This window comes from Heteronotia binoei, chromosome 16, assembly GCF_032191835.1.
Source record: "Heteronotia binoei isolate CCM8104 ecotype False Entrance Well chromosome 16, APGP_CSIRO_Hbin_v1, whole genome shotgun sequence".
In the NCBI taxonomy this organism is placed as follows: Eukaryota; Metazoa; Chordata; class Lepidosauria; order Squamata; family Gekkonidae; genus Heteronotia; species Heteronotia binoei.
In genome coordinates, this window is record NC_083238.1 from 36833196 (window position 1) to 36853913 (window position 20718).

General features: G+C 40.0%; 1 protein-coding gene across 1 annotated transcript in view; it reads right to left on the reverse strand.

Annotated features, from left to right (window-relative positions):
- The window catches only part of TTN (titin), a 356828-nt gene that overhangs the window by 206775 nt on the left and 129335 nt on the right, over positions 1-20718 (reverse strand). The window contains exons 82-108 of the mRNA XM_060257371.1: positions 20433-20711; positions 19624-19911; positions 19061-19348; positions 15467-15748; positions 14939-15217; positions 14551-14832; positions 14175-14453; positions 13444-13731; positions 13039-13317; positions 12335-12613; positions 11946-12224; positions 11054-11341; positions 10546-10833; positions 9695-9985; positions 7836-8123; positions 7409-7501; positions 7037-7319; positions 4902-5085; positions 3882-3971; positions 3498-3765; positions 3146-3406; positions 2008-2217; positions 1835-1912; positions 1686-1712; positions 871-918; positions 716-772; positions 521-598 (exon numbers count right to left, since the gene is read on the reverse strand). Of these exons, the coding sequence (XP_060113354.1) occupies positions 521-598; positions 716-772; positions 871-918; positions 1686-1712; positions 1835-1912; positions 2008-2217; positions 3146-3406; positions 3498-3765; positions 3882-3971; positions 4902-5085; positions 7037-7319; positions 7409-7501; positions 7836-8123; positions 9695-9985; positions 10546-10833; positions 11054-11341; positions 11946-12224; positions 12335-12613; positions 13039-13317; positions 13444-13731; positions 14175-14453; positions 14551-14832; positions 14939-15217; positions 15467-15748; positions 19061-19348; positions 19624-19911; positions 20433-20711 (5934 nt within the window). The remainder of the gene's footprint in view (positions 1-520; positions 599-715; positions 773-870; positions 919-1685; positions 1713-1834; positions 1913-2007; positions 2218-3145; positions 3407-3497; positions 3766-3881; positions 3972-4901; positions 5086-7036; positions 7320-7408; positions 7502-7835; positions 8124-9694; positions 9986-10545; positions 10834-11053; positions 11342-11945; positions 12225-12334; positions 12614-13038; positions 13318-13443; positions 13732-14174; positions 14454-14550; positions 14833-14938; positions 15218-15466; positions 15749-19060; positions 19349-19623; positions 19912-20432; positions 20712-20718) is intronic.

A 20718-nucleotide genomic window follows, 5' to 3' on the forward strand; every position in this document is an offset into this window, starting at 1 on the left:
CTGGGGGACTGCTGCTCTGCACCTTGGCTTTTGGCCTTTGGCATTCTCTAAGGTTCCAACTTGTCCCCCATTCTTTCCAACATTTATGTAAAAGTACTGGGAGCAGGGCTTTTTTTGAAGCAGGAATTCCTTTGCATATTAGGTCACACCCTGTCATAGCCAATCCTCCAAGAGCTTACAGAAGGCCCTGTACTAAGAGCCCTGTAAGCTCTTGGAGGATTGATTACATCAGGGGTGTGTGGCCTAATATGCAAAGGATATTCGAATAATTCGAATTTGTTTAAACACTGACTGCCAGAATGGCTGGATCACTCTGTACTCCCACCATTGGTGCAAATAAGTGCCTTTAGGGCCTGAACATCTCCAACACTTGGGAGGAATGTTAGGGTTCAACTTATGCAAAAGAAGAGGAGTATGGTACCATCTAGAGAGAATTATTGCTGTTGCCATTTTAAATTAACTGGATCACACTGGACCAGTATTTGTATCAAAACTTGGCCTTATAATGACAGAACAGTACCTTTAGGAGGCGTAACTTCCTCTTCAGGCTTTGGAACCACCTTTTTGGTGACCTTTTGTACAACTGTCTTTTTAGTCACTAGTAAAAAGAAATAAGTACACAAATGAATAAATGCACTAAGCACGTCAAAAAAAAAGCTAGAAAGAAAAAATAGACACAAAATCCATTTCATAGAGGTTCAGAACGACAACATACCTTTTTCTTTCTTCTTTTCTTCTGGCATTGGAATGAAGATAGGAAGACCAGGAAGTTCTGAGAAAAAAAAAAGGGAATGTTTCCATTAAAGCGCATTAATGTGGCACAAAATCTTTTCCTGGCCAGCCTTAACTTTGCATTGAGGTAAATCTTACTTTCAGTTGGAACTTCAACTGGAACTGCAACTCTAGCATCTGGGATGTCTGAAAAGTCAAATATAAAGAAAAGAGTGATCATATTATGTTTTCTGATCTAGTTTTATGCTATATAATATAAATGACAGCTCGTCCCGGAAAGGTACTGGACAACTAGCACCTTCTGCTTTAGGCTACTGGATAATTCATTTCGTCATTCTGAGGAAACTTTGTTTAGTCTGTAACTTTACTAGCTCAGCCTGATTCTAACCAAATTTTGGGATCCTCAAAAACCCTGCCTAAGTACAGATATTTTTCTTGTGCTGTTCATGGCATTAAGCTGCAGACAGACTATGCTTGCTTAATTATAATATTAATACAGAAAACCAGGGAGCCATCAGTAGATTTCTGTATACAGCCCTAGAGTTTCCCACTAACTTAGGTACATCCAGGAACTCCTTTGCATATTAGGCCCCACACCCCTGATATAGCCAATCCTCCTGGAGCTTACAGTAGGCCCTGTACGAAGAGCCCTGGAAGCTCCAGAAGGATTGGCTACATCAAGGGTGTGTGACCTAATATGCAAAGGAGTTCCTGCTACAAAAAAAAGCCCTGGGGACACCCAAAAGCCATTTCAGTACTTGAACACTGCCCCCACCCACACCAAGACTATTCCTGAAAGTCAGGGATCCCCTGAATGCTAACAAATGCAGACCAAGGGATTGCAGTTGGAAGACGAAGTCCCATGCCTATATGCTTTAAGGATAAACACAAGACTATCTGTATTCCTGTTTCAATACCAAAATAAAGTTTGCATTCCGAATTTTTTTCTTTACCTGGAGGCTTTACTTCCAGTTTGATCTCTGCAAGAAACAGAAATTAAGATTTTATTGAGAATAAGGGTGATTTTAAATACATTTATTTCAGTTTTTACATGTCACTGCATTATTTTAAAAAGTGTGTGTGGGGAAATAGCTTTACAAACCTTTAGTTGTCAGGTACAGTTCAGCAGTACTTCTTGCTTCACCTCTTGGCTCAAGACGAGCAATTACAGAATACACACCTGAAAACAAAAAAGGCAATTTGGTATCAAGTCATTTTTCATAAGAGATACCTATATCAGCAAGAGCAGAGGCAGTGAAAATTCTTTGGTATTACCTTCATCATCTGCTGTAACATTGTGGATGGTCATATAATGGCAGCGGCCTTCGCTTCTAAAGCTGTACTTATGACTCTCCCTCAGTTCCATTTTGCCTTTGTACCATGTGACAACTGCATCGTCGAAAGATACCTCACACTCAAAGGTTGCAGACTGGTATTCGCTTACCACTATATTCTGAATGCTCTTTGTAAACTGAATAGGCTCAGCTGTTTTTGAAACAAACAAAAAAGACAATAATTAGCCTTTTACACTATTTATTTATTTACATTCTGATTTTCTCCCCAACGGGTACCCAAAGTGGCTCATGACATCATTCTCCCATCCTCCATTTTACATGTTGGTGCAAAGTTTTATGTTAGCTTCAAGAGGAGCCCATTAAGATAACTGGTACAGAAAAGTGCCACTATGTCTCTTCGTAAGAATGCTGAATGAAGAAGCCAAATTCAGACGTGCGTAGGCAAAGATCAGTTATAAGAAGTTTGAAAGAATGTCAAAACCAAAAGAATAAAGTAAGAAGTGTTTGATGATATTTAAGAGATATCTTAGAAAAAAAGTTTAGACCAGGGTCTGCTTCTATTAGAGCAGGGGTGTCGAACTCATTTGTTACGAGGGACGGATCTGACATAAATGAGACCTTGTCAGGCCAGGCCATAAATGTCATAAAATGTAATGCCACATAGCAGGGATATAACTTTATAAAGTACACAGACAAACACAATTAAAGATTAAAAAAAAAAAAACTAAAATAAAATATGCTTAAAGTATTAGCACTCTTGCAATATTGTGGTCAGTATCAAAGCAAGCTCTCCCTTCCCACCATTCCTCCCCAAGAGAGAAGCCTCGGCCAATGGAGAAAATAGAGGCTTTGCTCTATAGCACTTGTGCAATTGAGAAATCCTGGCAAAGCAAGCTGTGACACAAAAAGAAGCAAGAGAGAGGGAAAAGGAAGCAGACTTGCTTGCAGGCCTGATAGGAGCCCTTCAGGGGCCTGGCCTGGCCAATGGCCGCATGTTTGACACCCCCATATTAGAGCATTTTCTTTCATTCTTCTTCCCTTCGCCTTTTGTCTTAGAAGTAAAGATCTCTGTGTGCCTTCCTATTTGTAAAATAAAAGATACGCATCTGTATACAAACCTTCAATTGTTAGTTCTGCAGATGTTTCTAGATGGTCAAACCTACAGGTGTAATGTCCCTGGTCTTCCGTCCTTACATCCTTGATTATGAGCCTGTGCACCTTCACCGAGACATCTGTTGAATATCTACCTCCTATTTTAATGGCCCTTCCATTTCTCAACCACTGGGATTTTGCATTTGGGACAGAGAACTGACAAACGAAAGAGCATGTGTAGCCTTCTTTGAGGGCAGTATCACGCAGAGGTCGTTCAATTGCAGGTTCTGTGAGCAGGTTAAAGTGCAAATTTTAGAAGAAACCGAATAAAGGCAACATCAAACCGTACGCTACTTTACACACAAGTTTTGTACTTACCAATGACAATAAGCTTGGCACTGGCAATATGCGGTCCACAGACAATTCTGAAATTTCCCTGATCTCCAAGCTGACAGTTCCTGATTTTAAGTATGTGCCGGTCACCATCAATTTTTATTTCATATTTGTTGCTAGCATCCAGTTTTTCTGTGCCTTTGTACCAGGAAAGTTTGATTTCGGGATAATTTATCTTAATCTCACATTCAAATACAGCGTCTTCATCTGTTAGTACTGTCTGGTCTTCAATGTCTCTGATCAGAGTAACAGGCTGCAAAATATTATTGATATGGTTCAATGATTTCAAAGCACAGATTCTGCTGTCTGATGACATTGTATTAATGTCAAGATATGACATTAGTTTTAAAAATATATTGCATTTACTACCTCTGTCTGTGTGAGTCTTTGCTGAATAAATGATACAAGTTCATCAAACTCTTGTTCTTCCCTTCTAGACCGTTCAGTTACTTCAATCTCCTGTTGAAACAAAGACCATGATGTAGCATTTTTAAAATGCTTTAAAAAAATCTTTTCACTTATTTCTATTCACCACACCAACAATCCTATTTACATGACTAACAGTGTCATCCTGAACAGTTTCACAATTCTAATTGGATGTCCTTCAATGGGTTTAGAAGGACACAACTCGGTTTAGGATGGTACTGATAATTAAGCTTGCCCTCTGCTAATCTAACTTTCAGTACTTGCAATACAGTTCAGATTCTGCAACTCCAAATATTATCAAAGGGTAACAGAAACAGAAATAAAAATAACAAGATTGCTCAGCTCTTGAAAAAGAAGAAGAAATTGGATTTATATCCTGTCCTATACTCTGGATCTCAGAGCAGTCACAATCTCCTTTTACCTTCCTCCCCCACAACAGACACTCTGTGAGGTATGTGGGGCTGAGAGAGCTTTTACAGAAGCTGCCCTTTCAAGGACAACTCATATGAGAGTTATGGCTGACCCAAGGCCATTCCAGCAGCTGCAAGTGGAGAAGTGGGGAATCAAACCCGGTTCTCCCAGATAAGAGTCCACACACTTAACCGTTACACCAAACTGGCTCTCAGTATCCCAGAAGACAATTCTTAATTTATATATTTTATGCATGGGTCTGTGATCACATCGTTTGGGGAAAGAACACTGGATAAATAATTTTTAGCATGAACAATGTGTCCTGGAATAGCAAGAAATGTTTAATGAACAAAAAGGTTCACTGTTTAATGCTGAGAAGAAACTACCCCAAAGACTGGGATCTATCATAAGTCAAGGTTAACATCCAAGTTTCAATTTAAATGCTTTAGACAACACTCGAAAAGTGCATTTGATTAAGTGTGTAATACAGAACATATTTTAAAAGCCATTCTAAATCACTAGTGAAAACTCTATCATGAAACCAGTAGTTACCAGTCTGTGAGTCTCTGCTTCTTGTTCTTGTTTTAGCAACTCAAAGGCTTGAAGGAGGCCTCGGAAATCAGTAATTCCATACATACGAGCATATTTCTCATATTCTTTAGGATCTACATTTTTAAGAAGTTCCATGATATCAATGGCTTTTTCTTCCTCGCCTTCCTTCTTTTTGGTAGGAGTCCTATAGGGAATAGACAATTTATTTGTTAAAGAAGCTACTGTCCCCTTTTTTCCTTTTGGACACTTGGGTTGAATTTGCATGCAAGTTACTAGGAATTTTCATCTGGATAAACTAAAAATATATATTCAAAAGTGAAAGAGTGTTTTGTGAAGTTTTATAGAAGACTGGATCCCACCTAAGTTTTCTACCAGCGGGAGGCATTTCTAAGAGGAGAAGAGAAGAATGATTTGGGCCAGTTTTCCCCTCCTGTTTCAGCCTGCCATGCTCTCTAAAATCCTGTCCTTAGGGGGAATTAATAAATTATATTTTACTAGCATCCCCCAAGATTTCTCTCATCATCTAAGGAAAACTTTTTAATAACACCCATGTGTGCATGGCTTTAAAATAGAATGTCCAAAGACAGTCTTGCTGGGATGTATTTGCACTGTGAAGGGTGTCAAAGTGCCTGGGCATCTTTCCTTGATTCACCACTGTAATATAAGGTTTTATATTGTTACAGGATATTTATTTTATTTATATTTTTAAGTGATGATGTTGTGATCCTCAGCATTAGCAATAGGGTAAGGTTAGCCTTGATCTGGATGGCCCAGGCTAGCCTGGATCTTGTCAGATTGTGGAACCTAAGCAGGGTCAGCCCTGGCTAGTACTTGGATGGGAGACCACGAAGTCCAGCGTCACCAGGGATGGAATTCTAGCAGGAACTCCTTTGCATATTAGGCCACACCTCCCTGATGTAGCCAATCCTCCAAGAGCTTACAAGGCTCTTTTTTTGTAGGCTCTTGAAGGATTGGCTACATCAGGGGTGCGTGGCCGAATATGCAAAGGAGCTCCTGCTAGAATTCCACCCCTGAGCATAACTATGCAGAGGCAGGCAATGGCAAACCACCTCTGAGCACCTCTTGCCTTGAAAACCCCAGAGGGTTGCCATAGGTCAATTGTGACTTGACAGTACTTTCCCCCATCATCAAGATTACTAATTCATGATAAGTGAAAATAAATTCTAGCTATCCACAACACAGAGAACATTATACAATTGCTTGATCGACATCGTAATACAAATATATTATCAGGCTGACTTGCAAAATCATTTTTTTTTCATTTACTTCATTTGTAGCCTGCCTCTCTCATTGGGAGTAAAGGAGGATTACAAAAACAGCCAAACAGTTCAAACAGGCTGTTAAGCGGTATCTACTATGATCCCAACCAGGGCTTTTTTTGAACAGGAATGCACAGGAATGCAGTTCCGGCTGGTTTGGTGTCAGTGGGTGTGACCTAATATGCAGATGAGTTCCTGTTGGGCTTTTTCTACAAAGAAGCCCTGTGTGAAACAATGGTGACACCACAAGGTGTGACCTAATATGCAAATGAGTTCCTGCTGGTCTTTTTCTAACCATGTTTACTCAACCATGCTGATCCTAACCATGTTTACTCAACCTCACATCAAATTCAGAGGACTGGATCCTAGCACTCCTTTCTCTTAATTGAGAAAGTCTTCTTCCAATGGAGCAAGGTGATCTCTGCCAGAGATATATGACCCAACAACAAAACCTTCTCACTAGTAGTAAGTGTGATTAGGACTGCAGCCTGGGATTTTGTAATCTAGGTATTCTGTTTGTTTGTTTCTGCAACTTTTAGCATGCCCTGCAGCGGGTTCAAGATAGGTTCAATATAACAATAAAACATATAAGGATTAATGAAATTCAAATGAAAATCTAAAACCCAATTTAAACTACAATGGAAAGATGGCAACAAATAGGCCATAGGAATATAACTGTGTGGCACCAGGAGGGCCACTGAGATAATAATTGGGCTTAGCCAATTATTTGGCTAATAATATAAATTTGTATACTATTTCACAGAGGGGGGCTGGTAGGGTAGAGGAGGTCAGATATGGTGACTTCATCTCTAAACTTCCTCTCTACCTGTCTTCTGGAAAGGTTCAAATACTTACTTCTTCAGTTTTGCTCTAAGGTCACCTTCAATGACCTCTTGCCTTCTTTCCTCAACCTGTAAGTTGACACTACTATCAATTTCACCGTGTTTGTTAAAAGCCACACATCTGTACTGCCCAGAATCGGTTTTCATTGCATCTTTTATTTCCAGCTTGGCTTCCTCTCCTTTCTGCTGGATACTAATACGACCTCCCTGGTTCAGCTGCCTCCATTTTCCTTTCATCCATTTCACATTGGGAATTGGATCACCACCAACTTTAGCAATAAACGTTGCTGTGGATTCTGGTGAAGAAAACAGCAGTCAGAGGATGAAGGAAAAGAGTTCAACATCTTATGTAAAATGTAATGCACACTTTGGAAGCTGGGCTTACTTTCGATGATAGTGATACTTTGAGGCTCTGAAACGAAAAAAAGCTTTCCATCGACCGGTGCTTTCTTAGCCACTGGAGCAGCTGCTGGTTTTTCTGGAAAATCAATTGTATGAATTAAAAAATGGGGCAGGAAGTGACTGCGATAAAGGAAACAATCACTGGCCACAACATAGATATAATTGTTTAGAATGGCTTCATCTACTGTCCTGCTTATCATTAGACTAATTTTGTACGAACTTGTTTTATTAGGTAGCATCAGAAGTGGTATATTTTTATCAGACCATATTAAGTAATACAAAACACTAAATATCAGTTGATTAGCTTACATCAGTTCTATCTAAGGCTGTTTAAGCAAACACTTTGCAGCAATTTGGTAATACAGTTTTGCATTACCGTTAAGTTCTCCGAACATTCGGTTTCACAGTACCTTTAATCGTCACTTTTGACTTGCAAGTATCACTTCCAGCCACATTTGAAGCTTTGCACACATACTCTCCAGAATCCATTTTAGTAACAGCCTGGACTTCCAAAAGAGCAGTTCCATTAGCAAAGCTACAACTGCATTTATCAGATGATCTTAGTTCTTTCCCGGCCCTGAGCCACTGGATTTTGATGGGCTGCGATCCCTGGACATGGCAACTGAGTTGCAAGATTTTGCCTTCATCTATCATAACTGGTTTAAGAGGTTGATCAAAGACTGGTGGCTTCTTAGGTTCTGAAGTAAAGAAGTTAGATAAGAATTTTTCTCCGGTGACAGATAAGATCAATATTGTGCAATACATACTAACACAGACTTTCTATTGTCCTGGTACATTACCTGTATAGAAAAATTGCAGTTAAGGGAAAATAAAATCTTTTATAATTCACTGTACTAGAATGTAATGGTAAAATGTGTAGGCTTTAAGTTCAATATTTAATGCTCTTACTTTGCATGAAAAGAGAAAGAGTATAAGAACTATTGAAAGTATGAGCTCTATATTAGATTTAGAAGATATTGGATTTATATCCTGCCCTATACTCTGAATCTCAGAGTCTCAGAGTAGTCACAAACTCCTTTACCTCCCCCCACCCCACACAACAGGCACCCTGTGAAGTGAGTGGGGCTGAGAGGGCTCTCACAGCAGCTGCCCTTTCAAGGATAACTCCTGCGATAGCTATGGCTAGCCCAAGGCCATTCCAGCAGGTGCAAGTGGAGGAGAGGGGAATCAAATCTGGTTCTCCCAGGTAAGAGTCCACACACTTAACCACTACACCAAACTGGCTCTCGTACATTGCCATAAAAACTACATTGCCATCCTGTTCCATACTAGCCTCCCAAATTGGTACTTTGACCGTCAACAGCTAAGGATTTCTAACTGTCAAGGTTAACTCCAATAAATCTTATGTTAAATGTTCTTAATATGGTATTGCTAAACTAGAGGCAATTTCATGATTTGTAAAATGCCTACACAGATAGTAGTTAAAAGAATATCATTCAGATTTTGACTGGCATACATGACAATCATGCATGAATTAGCAGGTAAGCACTTGAAGTGATCCTCAGTGGATATGCTGTCAAACTTTAAAACAAATTCTGTTCATGACTGAAAGCAGGGCTTTTTTTTGCAGCAGGAACTCCTTTGCATATTAAGCCATACACCCCTGATGTAGCCATTAGCCAATCCTCCTGGAGTTTACAGTAGGACCTGAACTAAGAATCCTGGAAGCCCTTGGAGGATTGGCTACATCAGGGTGTGTGTGGCTTAATATGCTACAAAAAAAGCCCTGACTGAAAGCATTAAACAGTAAGTTAAGAACTGAGGGAATGACAGGTCACAGAAACTAAGCATTGTGCATGAACAATAAGGAACATTTTTTTTAAAGATAAACAGATTTTATAATGCTTTTAAGAAGCTCAAAGAAAAAATATCTGCAAATGTTCTGTTTGCAGCAATGAATAGTGCTCCAGACACTTGCAAGAGGTATAAACTTGCATTATGAAAGATGTTAGTTAAGAGTAGATCATTTTAATAACAAAACCCCCACATAATGAAGACCTCAGATATAGTTTTCTGTTATATTATTAGTATAATTTTCTATCAGCAGCTCTGCAAACTGACTCCAACTGGCAGTACCAATAGCATAAAAACAAATTTAATCACAAAAAATGGAATTTTAATTAAAACAAATGAGCTTTTCTTTGCATATGGAAGTACAGAACTTGATTAGATGTGAATGGACAGTGCTGATGACTTATAAAATGAAAAAGATGACGCCATGAAGCAGGCAACTGTGAAATGAACTAACCTTTGATAACAACAGAAGAAGTACACAGCGCACTCCCAGCTTCATTGGACACCTTGCAGGTATATAAACCTGCATCATTTTGTCCTGCACTCTTAACATGAAGAAGAAGTACATTGTTTTTGAATGAAATTTCACAATTAGGGCTTTCATAGATCTCTTGGTTATTCCGGAACCACGCAATGGTCAGAGGCTGAGAACCAGAAACACGCCCCTCAAGTTTAAATGTGTTCCCTTCTGTTTCTTCTACCACTTCAGATAGTTTTTTGGTGAAAGAAGGTGGAGTCTGTCGTTCTGTTTTAGAAAGGAAGAAAAATCTCAAGATTGGAAGAGAATTTTTACAATTTCCCAAGAAATAACCAAAGATTGTAGGTTGTAGCCTCTCTTGGTTTTCCCCAACATAACATACAGTGCTAATCAGGGCAGAGGAAAATTTACAACTCATTTATACTTCTAGTGTTCTATTTTTACAATGCCATATTTTAAATAATAAATTAAGGGAGTTTTAATAAACGAAGAAAGAGATAAACACTGTAAAAGTTCAGAGGAGGAATTTGCAAGAATACGTATGCTTTTGTTACTTTTTCAAGAATTGCTTGCTTGTGTCCTAAATTTCTCATATTTGTTCATATTATATTAGATTTCTCTAGTGTATAGTTAAAAAACCCATAGATAATGGGTTAATATTTTCCAGTGTAATGTGTTATAATTGTAGCTCAGATCCAGAAAGCTTGCTGTGAATCTGAAAATGTATTTCCAACAAATCCCAACAGGCTGAATTCCTGCTTCTTCATGATAATGTGACTACAAATCACAAAATCCAGTTCTTATCCTGCATATGAAACATCCAGTACCTTTAATATTAAGTTGAGCTGTGCAGGACTCTTTTCCAACTTCATTACTAGCATTACATGAATATTTTCCAGAGTCTCCTTTGCCAACTTTCAGAATCGTCAAATGGGCTATATTTTCCACAAAACTGATCTGGATGTTTCCTCCAGTTTGCAGTGCTTGGTTATCTTTTGACCATGTGACCTTAATTGGGCGTGTTCCAGAAACGTGGCACTCAAAGTCAGCGCTGTCACCAGTGACTGCGTCAACAGGAGCAATTGGGATGTCAAAGAATGGAGGAGTCTTCCCTTCTAAAGTTTGGGAAAAGTAGAGGCAATAGGTAATTTTACAGCATATGAGTTATAATATATAAGACTTTTAACAAATAAAATCACATGAACACATGAGGACCAAGCCTAAATCAAAGGATGCTCATGTGGTGGGTATAGAATTGGGATGTAAAGCAGCAATATTCCATTAAATATCAGTTGATAACATTGGGAAAAAATGTATGCTTAATGTCTGACTAACCTGTAAGGATTAGTCTGGCACTGGAAGAAGCAGTTCCAATTGCATTGGAAGCTGTGCAGGTGTATTGTCCAGCAAGACTCATGTCAGTTTGGGAGATCTGTAGTGTTGCAACATTATTTAAGAATGATGTTTGCACATTATAGCCATCTCTTATTTGTGCACCATTTTTAGACCAAGTTACTTCAATAGGCTCAGAGCCAGTAATGCCACAGTCAAAGGTTACTGGTAAACCAACTGTTTCATGAATATCTCTTAATTTTCGGGAGAACGAAGGAGGAAGCTTACGCTCTGCAAGGAAGCAAATGTACAATGAAAGGGTTTTTTGAATGATTCGGCTGTAGACTAATTTTCATAAGACTCTTGTACTCTAGTTTTTCTTCAGGTTGCATTAAAAATCTATCGCATAAGACTCCTGAGTCCCGACAGAGATAAAACTGTGAAGATACGTAAAGCATGTCCCTAATCCAATGGCAGTCAGCCATGACGAAGTCCCACTGAATTTAAGCTAGTCATGACAAACTTGTTACAACTTTAACTGTGTTGTGGTCATTGTCTTCAGAAATGTTTTCCAGCAATTCCTGTCAGATAAACAGAGGGCAACGTAGAAAATGTTTTGTTTTTGATAGCTAACTGCTTGACCATTCAAGATGGGAAGGGATGGCTGAAGCCCAGCAGTACAAATTGCCTTGATGGAGAACCACTTTGGTCAGCTAAATGTCAAAGGTGAACTACGCAGCATTTCATTACAGTATCTCAGTTGGCTTGCTTGTATTAATGCTATGGACATTTTCTATTAAGCAGTTCTATTAAAGAGCAACTTAAAAGATGTGATGTTTCCCAAATAAGACCAGGTTTCAGCACAACACATTTTGAAAAAAAAAATCATATTCACCTTGAACACTTAGTAGTGCTGAAGATGATGCTTCTCCAACACTATTTTCTGCTTTGCAAATATACTCCCCACCATCGTTACTATCCACCTGGTTGAACACCAGAGTGGCAACTTGGTTTTTAAAATGCATTTTAGTGGTAGGGGTTGCTCTTAGTTTTGTGTCTCCTTTGTACCACGAGACAGTGATTTCCTGTGTCCCTGCAATCTGGCACTGTAAGGATGCAGAATCGCCAAATGTCACCTGGATAGGCTCCAGATTTTTCACAAAATAGGGTGGTTCTGAAGAATAAACAAACAGACTTAGTTACAAAATCAAGTAATCTGTCCCTCTAAACCAGACAACAGTTATTGAGATTTCTCTTTAAAATAATTTTCGGTAGGCTACAAACCTAATACTGAGACTGTAGCCTGAGAATTGTCTTGTCCTGAATCATTTTCTATATAGCAAGAATAAAGTCCAACGTCATCAGTTTTGCTATGAGAGATCTCCAGTATGGCAGATGTTTCTGTGGTGGTAATATTATATTTTTCTGATTGAGATACATTGACACCATTTTTCTTCCAAGAAACTCTAATGGGAGCTGTGCCTGTATATGTGCATTCCAGGATTAACTGCTTTCCTTTCTCAACATTCAAGTCATTCAACTTCTTCACAAATTTGGCTGGTTCTATCAAAGATAATATAAGAGTAAAAAAAAATTAACAAAAGTTTTCTAAAGTACATGGGTGATTTCTTACCTTGGATTAAAAATACCAAAAAGAGAAGAAGAAGAAGAAGATATTGGATTAATATCCCACTGTATATGCTGAATCTCAGAGCGGTCACAGTCTCCTTTACCTCCCCCTCCTCACAACAGACACTCTGTGAGGTAGGTGGGGCTGAGAGAGCTCTTACAGCAGCTGCCCTTTCAAGGACAACTCCTACAAGAGCTATGGCTGACCCAAGGCCATTCCAGCAGCTGCAAGTGGAGGAGTGGGGAATCAAACCTGGTTCTCCCAGATAAGAGTCCATGCACTTAACCACTACACCAAACAGGCCCTCCAGAGAGAGAGAGAGAGAGAGAGAGAGAGAGAGAGAGAGAGAGAAACAAACCTTTGACAAAGACATGAGTTGTACAAGAAATTTTGCCAGCTTCATTGCTAACAACGCAGGTATAGTCTCCACTTTGGACTGGGTGGACATCAAACAGTTCCAGTTCAGCAACAGATTCTTCCAGGGAGATGTTACATCTGTGTCCTGGGACTAGTTCAACACTACCCCTAAACCATTTTACATCAAATGGAGGTGTTCCTTTAATAATACTGGTCAATGTTATGTTGGCCCCAGATAAAACTTGCAAAGGTTCAGGCTTCTTCACAAAAGATGGAGGTTCTAGGCACAGATGAGAAGAGGATGAGTATACATTTCTGTATTAAGATGGCTGGTTTTACAAAAGAAAAAAAAGAATATCAAGAGTTTGATTTTTTTTTAAACCAGCAAGTCATTTTCAAAATTTACCTCGCACTATTAAATAAGCATCACATTCATCAGATCCAACGACATTAGTGGCAGTGCAAGAATAATTTCCTACATCTGACTCTTGAAGGGCATTCACTCTCAAAGAACATGTGTTATCTGTAAGGGTTGCCTGATACTTTTCACCACTAGTGATCTCTTGTCCATCATGGAACCAGGAAACAGAGATAGGAGGTGATCCGATGACTTTGCACTCTAGCACAGTAGATGAACCCACAAGACCATGTGTTTCTTTCAGTGTTTTTGTAAATGAAGGAGGTATAATGCGATCTGAGGAGCATAACATAAAGATAAAAATTATGACATGATCACTTTCCTGAGTCAGACTTTATAATGGTAATAACAGTATCCTTTTTTTTTTGGTCAGGATATGACTTGGCAGAAGAACCTCTATTGAGTCTTCAAGGCTTTGAAAAGAGGAATGCATTCTCTACTCCTTTACAAAGATGTTCTTCATCGTGCAAGTGTTACAAGAGGGAAACCAAAGATAGTGCATTACTTGGGTGAAAACCTATGCAGAAAAATTCATATGTAATCATCACATATTCCTCTTCTGGCACGTAAATATTCCAGGAAATTTTCCATGATGACACAACCTATTGATTCTTTGTAACTTACCAAACAAGATTTTGGAATTTACCAAACACAGGGCTATAAAGACATAGAAGAAATTTTGAATTGATATCCCCTCTTCATCATATTAACCAACTAACCTGAAACCTGTACAGAAGCAGTGCAACTGCTTTGGCCAACGTTGTTTTTCACCTCAAATGTATACTCTCCACTGTCCTCTACTCCTGCGTTTAGAATCTTAAGGCCAGATACTTTGTTGAAGAAAGTGATTTTGTATTTATTGTCAGAAGAAAGCTCATTTCCGTTCTTGAACCACCGAGCAGTGAGCTCTGGTGTCCCGGCTACTGTGCACTCTAAAGTACAAGAATCTCCAGCTGTGACTTTCATTGGTCCTGGCTTCTCTATGATAGCTGCTGGCTCTGGAATAAGATGCAAAATTGCGGTCACATTGCCAAATCAAGATAATTTAATAAGAGAAATATTATTCTGTGACATGTCATGTCTTTTTTTACCAACCTAGAACTGATAAGGTAGCAAAACATTCTTGGCTTCCAGCATCATTTTTAATCTGGCAGGTATATTTCCCAGTATTGGTGGGCTCTACATTTGAAATTTGAAGAATTGCAACTTTGTCTGCATATGCCATCCAAAGGTTTTCACTTTCTCTGATGATTTCGCCTTTGTCCTTTAGCCATAGAACAGAAATTGGCTCAGAACCTTCTACTGTAGCTTGTAGTTCTGCCGGCTCCCCAACCACAGCACTGACATCATTAAGTTTTTTCACAAATTTGGGGGGTGCTAATGAAAGAAAATGGAAGATACAGACGGAACGCATAAGAGAAGGAAAGTGAAATTTAGAACTATTGAGGAAGACTGGTTATGGAAAGACTTCTTTTTTACAAACCTTTCAGTAACACAGAGCAAACGCAGGTATCACTTCCCACATCATTGACTGCTTTACAGTGATATTCACCAATGTCGGCAGCATCAACGTTGAGAATGTGAATGCTAGCAAGGTAATTCTCAGACAAAATCTTGTACTTCTTGCTACTCCTAATCTCTCTTTTGTCTTTATACCATGAAATTTGGAAAGGAGGGGTGCCTTGGAGCTCACATTCAAGGTGAACATCAAAGCCTCGCAGAGTTTCCACTGGGTGGGGCTTCTTGCGGAAAACAGGAGGAGCTATAAAAGAGGAGGTTTGAATTCTCGTTATATGTAAAGGGGTGATGTTAGAAAAGAAAGAATACACCCATTGTTCATGTTATACAATAGAAATAGAGAACAAATACACGTAAGAAGTTCTCAGTGCAAACAAAGCAGCCTGATGCATGGTTGTCCTTTAATGGAAAAAAGTAATTGGCCCATTTCATGAAAGAGAGCAAGCCCCCCAAAGTCAGGGTGGAGGTGTTTTAAAAAAGAACAGATTCTGACCTTTCACTTTCAATGAAGTACTGCTGTTGGCACTACCCGCTGAATTCTGGGCCTCACATGTATAGTCTCCACTGTCTTCAACGCTCAGATTGTTCATTTCAATGACTGCCACAGAGTCAACGAAGGACATACTGTATTTGTTGCTGGGGTGAATTTGTGTGTCGCCTTTGTACCACACAACATTAATTTCAGGAGAACCACCAATCTTGCAGTCATATCTAGTTGAGTCATGTTCTTTTATAACTCTGGAGGAATCTAACTTCTTAATAAACCTTGGTGGTTCTAGTGGGGGGGAAAACCCAAGAGAAGCATTCATGAGATAAAGATCAATATTTATGTTAGTATTCAAGATCTCAAGAATTTGAGGTGTTTGTATAACTATCACATGTAGGCTGGGAAAGAAATTTGTATTCTATCAGGATCAGAGATCTACCACATTCTTCACAAGATAAATCCATGGAATACTCAAGTACATCTGAAGAACTTTGACATGCTGAAATAAACTTGTTAGTCTTTAAAGTGCTGTTTGACTGAAACCATACCTGGCTCAACAGCACACTGGTGTAAGCATATATATTGTGCGGGCGTGCATGTGTGTGCATGTGTGTATTGTTGTTAGGGTTGCCAGCTCTGGGCTGGGAAATTCCTAGAGATTTTGAGGGTGGAGCCTAGGAAAGGTGGAGTTTGGGGAAGGGGAGGAGTCTCAATGGGATATAATGTCATTTGAGTCCACATTCTGAAGCAAACAAGGACCCTGATCTCTGTAACCTGGAGACCAACTGTAATTCTAAGAGATCTGCAGCCACCTCTTGGAGACTGGCAACCCTAATTGTTCTAGCTACTTGTGTATTTCTTGTCAGTCAAAAATAACAAGATACTACAAAGGGTTTTTTTAACCCCAAAACAAGAACAAAAACTGTGTAAAACCCTTTATCAGGATTTATTTATTTATTTATTTATTGGGTTTAACCAACTTATTCTTTATACATTGTTTCTATTACATGTGTTACACAAGTTTGAATAATATAGCCATATAATTACATTCATTACTATGACTGGCCAACCAACAACTTTTGGCCACCTTTGGCCCAAAGGACATTCGGCTTGCTTCGACCAGGGTCTGGGCCTTTTCAACCCTGACCCCGACCTGGTGGAATCAGTTCCCTATAGAGATTCAGGCCCTACCGGATTTACTATCATTCCACAGGGCCTGTAAGAAGGAGCTATTCCACCAGGCTTTTGACTGAGGCAAGCAGGCATCCTCACTTCATTGCTACCCCATCTATTGGCCTCTTCCACACTGACCTATTGATTTACCATCATGACTATTAGTTTTTGGGCCAACAACTATGACATGCATATTTAAAGTGCCCGCACCGTCTATGTTGTATTTTATTCTGATAGACTGTTTGATTGTTTTTATTATTTTATTGTTGGGTTTTAACTGTTTTATTGTGTTTGTAATCTGCCCTGAGCCCTTCATGGAAAAGGGCAGAATATAAATTTACTAAATAAAATAAATTTTAAAAATCTGCAAACCATCTAGAGTGATCACTCATTATGTTCTGCATCCCTCCTCTACCCCCACGCTCCATTCCCCACCCCCAATGTCTTTCCTCCACCCAGGTTCCCTTAGAAGCCAAGGAAAAAGCAAGTAGAAGTTCCAAATCATGTCCTCTGGTGTGGTAATATTTGCCCCCTTCTGTTCTAATGCTCCTCCCCTGCTCCTAGAACACCCAGTGGCAGGCAGGAAGTCATGGGCACTTTACTGTTTGTGTACAACCACTAATGCCAACTGTTCTGCTTCCCCTCCCAGACCTACAACTAAACAACTTAAAACTTGGAAAGGAAACAGAGAATATGAGCCTATGCTTGCCACAGAAAGCAAAGTGAAGGAAACACCCAGCTCCTTTCTCTCTGTCTTTGTTGTGCAAGCTGCCTTCCTTCCTTCCTTTCGGGGAGGGGCTTTATACTGATTGATTCAAATCCCGTGTTTAGAATTGCCAGTGTGTTTTTTTCCTAGCAAGATTGTTGTGTTTCTGGCAATGGCACCATAGGACGACAAACTGAACTCCTAAAATACAGAATCTAGGGTTGCCAAGTCCAATTCAAGAAATATCTGGGGACTTTGGGGTGGAGCCAGGAGACTTTGGGGGTGGAACCAGGAGACATTGGGGCGGAGCCAAGATCAAGGCTGTGACAAGCATAATTGAACTCCAAAGGGAGTTCTGGCCATCACATTTAAAGGGACGGCACAGCTTTTCAATGCCTTCCTTCCATAGGAAATAATGAAGGATAGGGGCACCATCTTTTGGGGCTCATAGAATTGGACCTCCTGGTCCAATGTTTTTGAAACTTGGGGGGTATTTTGGGGAGAGGCACTAGATGCTATACTAAAAATTTGGTGCCTCTAACCCAAAGAACAGCCCCCCCAGAGCCCCAGATACCCATGGATCAATTCACCATGATTTTCTATGGGAATAAATCTCCATAGGGAATAATAGAGCTCCCAACAGACATTTCCCTCACCTCCCCCCGCTTTCTGACGACCCTGAAGCAGGGGGAGGGCCTCCAAACCGGGGGATCCCCTGCCCCCACCTGGGGATTGGCAACCCTAACAGAATCATAGAGTTGGAAGGGGCCATGCAGGCCCTCTAGCCCAAAATATTCCTCAGTGCAAGATCAGCCTAAAACATCCCTGACAAGTGTTTGTCCAGCTGCTGACTGAAGACTGACAGTAAGGGGGAAATCACCACCTCTCTAGGCAGCTAATTCCACTACTGAACTACTCTTACTGTAAATTTCCTCCCCCCCCTTAATATCCAGCTGATATCTTTCTGCCTGTAATTCAAACCCATTATTGCGAGTTCTATCTTTTGCTGCCAAGAGGAACAGCTGCCTGCTCTCCTCTAAGTGACAGTCTTTCAAATAATTAAAGACAGCACTCCTAAGCAGGTCTTCTCAGAAGTAAATCCCATTTTATTCAATGGGACTTACTCCCTACTTCTTAGGATTGCACTGTAAATCTTTTCTCAAAACATGCTTGTATCATCTGGTAAAAAAATAGGGAAGTTTATAATTCAGTTACAATACTTTTTCCTTATCACTTTAATCCAGTTCCTTTCTTATTTTGGAGTTCAAATTTCTACAGTTTACAGTGCAACCCAAAGCAGTGTTACACCATTCTAAGCCCATTGACTTCAATGCACATAGAAGGAAATAACTCTGCATAGGACTGCACAATCAGATATCTATGAGAGAAAGCTACCTAAAAATATACCCCACTCAAATATCACATATTAAAAAGGGGCATTCCGTATTCAAATAGTTTAAGGCCTAAGTTATTTCTACATGTTACTAAGTTTAAACAATCTTGCAAGCAGCAAATCTGAAGTATGCCACGGTATTCATTTTCACATCAAAATAACTTCATATAAAAATCCCAAAAAGATTTTTAAAATTAGCTATTAATGCTGTTCAGGGATGCTATTCTCTGTTTCCACTTCAAATGTCAAAAGATTCCCGCCCCCCATTTTATTGCATTATAAAAGAAGGACCTAAAGAACAAACTAAAAGAGCAATTTTGTAAATTACCTTTGAAGCTCAGCTGCGCAGCACACGAATCCTTCCCAGCATTGTTGCTTGCATAGCAGGTGTACAGTCCAGCATCGCCTTTACCCACTTTAAGAATGGAAAGTGTGGCAGTGTTTTCCACCAACGTGATCTTGTAATTGCCGCCAGGGCGAATCTCTCGGTTATCTTTTGCCCAAGTGATTTTCATTGGCACTGATCCCATGACATGGCACTTGAAAGAACCACTTTCCCCAAGAGCAACATCAAGAGGTGAAGGCTTCAGATCAAAGAATGGAGGCTTCAGGTGTTCTTAAAAGAAAAATGTACAACGGTACATGATGAAGGGAGCTTTGACTCTCGTAAGCTTACGCCTTGAAAATCTTGTTGGTCTTTAAAGTGCTACTGGACTCAAATCTTGCTCTTCCACTGCAGACCAACCCAGCTACCCACTTGAAACTAAATGCAACTCTCGTCGATGCAAGCCCTTCAAAAAGTTCCTGTCTCAAATGTTCTCACAGACACCCCCATCTGTCCTTTTGGATGAAACCAAAGCAATGCACATAGAGGTTAAATTTAGTACAAACCTGTGAGTTGGAGCTTGGCAGCTGAAGAAGCTTTTCCGATAGCGTTGTGAGCAGAGCAAGTGTACTGGCCACTGTGACCCTCGTTGGTCTGCAAGATCTGGAGAGTCGCTACGTTATTTAAGAAGGTTATCTGAATGTTCTCATCTCCACTCAGCAACACCCCGTCCTTATACCAAGACACTTCAATAGGTTCGGAGCCAGTTACTCGGCAATCAAAAGTCACGGGAGAACCGACAGTCTCCTGAAGATCTTTCAACTTTCTCGTAAATGAGGGTGGAAGTTTACGGTCTGCAAAAAAATGTAATTGGAGCTTGTAATAATTTATACAAGATGGATACAGGACATTTGAGGGTGTCTTGCATTTGGACTGCAGGGGCAGTGCCCGCATGTGGAAGAGCCTCGCTTGACATGGGATTTTCCTCCCTCTTTCCCATGCGCATGGGCGCATGCATAAGCATAGAAGAAATGGGAGGTCCAAGCATGCCTTGCATAACGTTCTAGCCCCCTCCCCCGACCAACGCAAGTTACTCATGTTCAGATCATGAGTAACTTCCAAAGCATGGAGAAGGAGGGCTGGACAGTAGCACTGGAGGTTTCTTACTGATATTTCTATTCCTCATAAGTCTTCATACAGAGTCTGCACGCATGACTGAGGGTACATATAGGGACCAAGGAAAACAGGCGGTTCTTGAGCATAATAAAAATCCTCTATGAAAGGGCAATGTGAATGGACAATGTACTTCATGCACATGGTTTATACTTGTAATTATGAAATTACAAGGCTCCATTATCTGAAAAGAAACCATCACCTTTGACAGTGAGGACTGCTGCTGAAGAAGCAAACCCAACGCTGTTTTCTGCTTTGCAGACGTATTCACCAATGTCTGCGTTGTCCACCTGGCTGAAGGTGAGTGATGCCACATTGTTCTTGAAGTGCATTTTATAAGCTGGAGTAGATCTTAGCTTTGTATCTCCTTTGTACCATGACACTCTAATTTCTGGGGTTCCAGCAACTTGGCATTGTAAAGTGGCAGGCTCTCCAATAATCACTTCCACTCGCTCCAAGTGTTTAACAAAATGAGGCGGTTCTGAAGT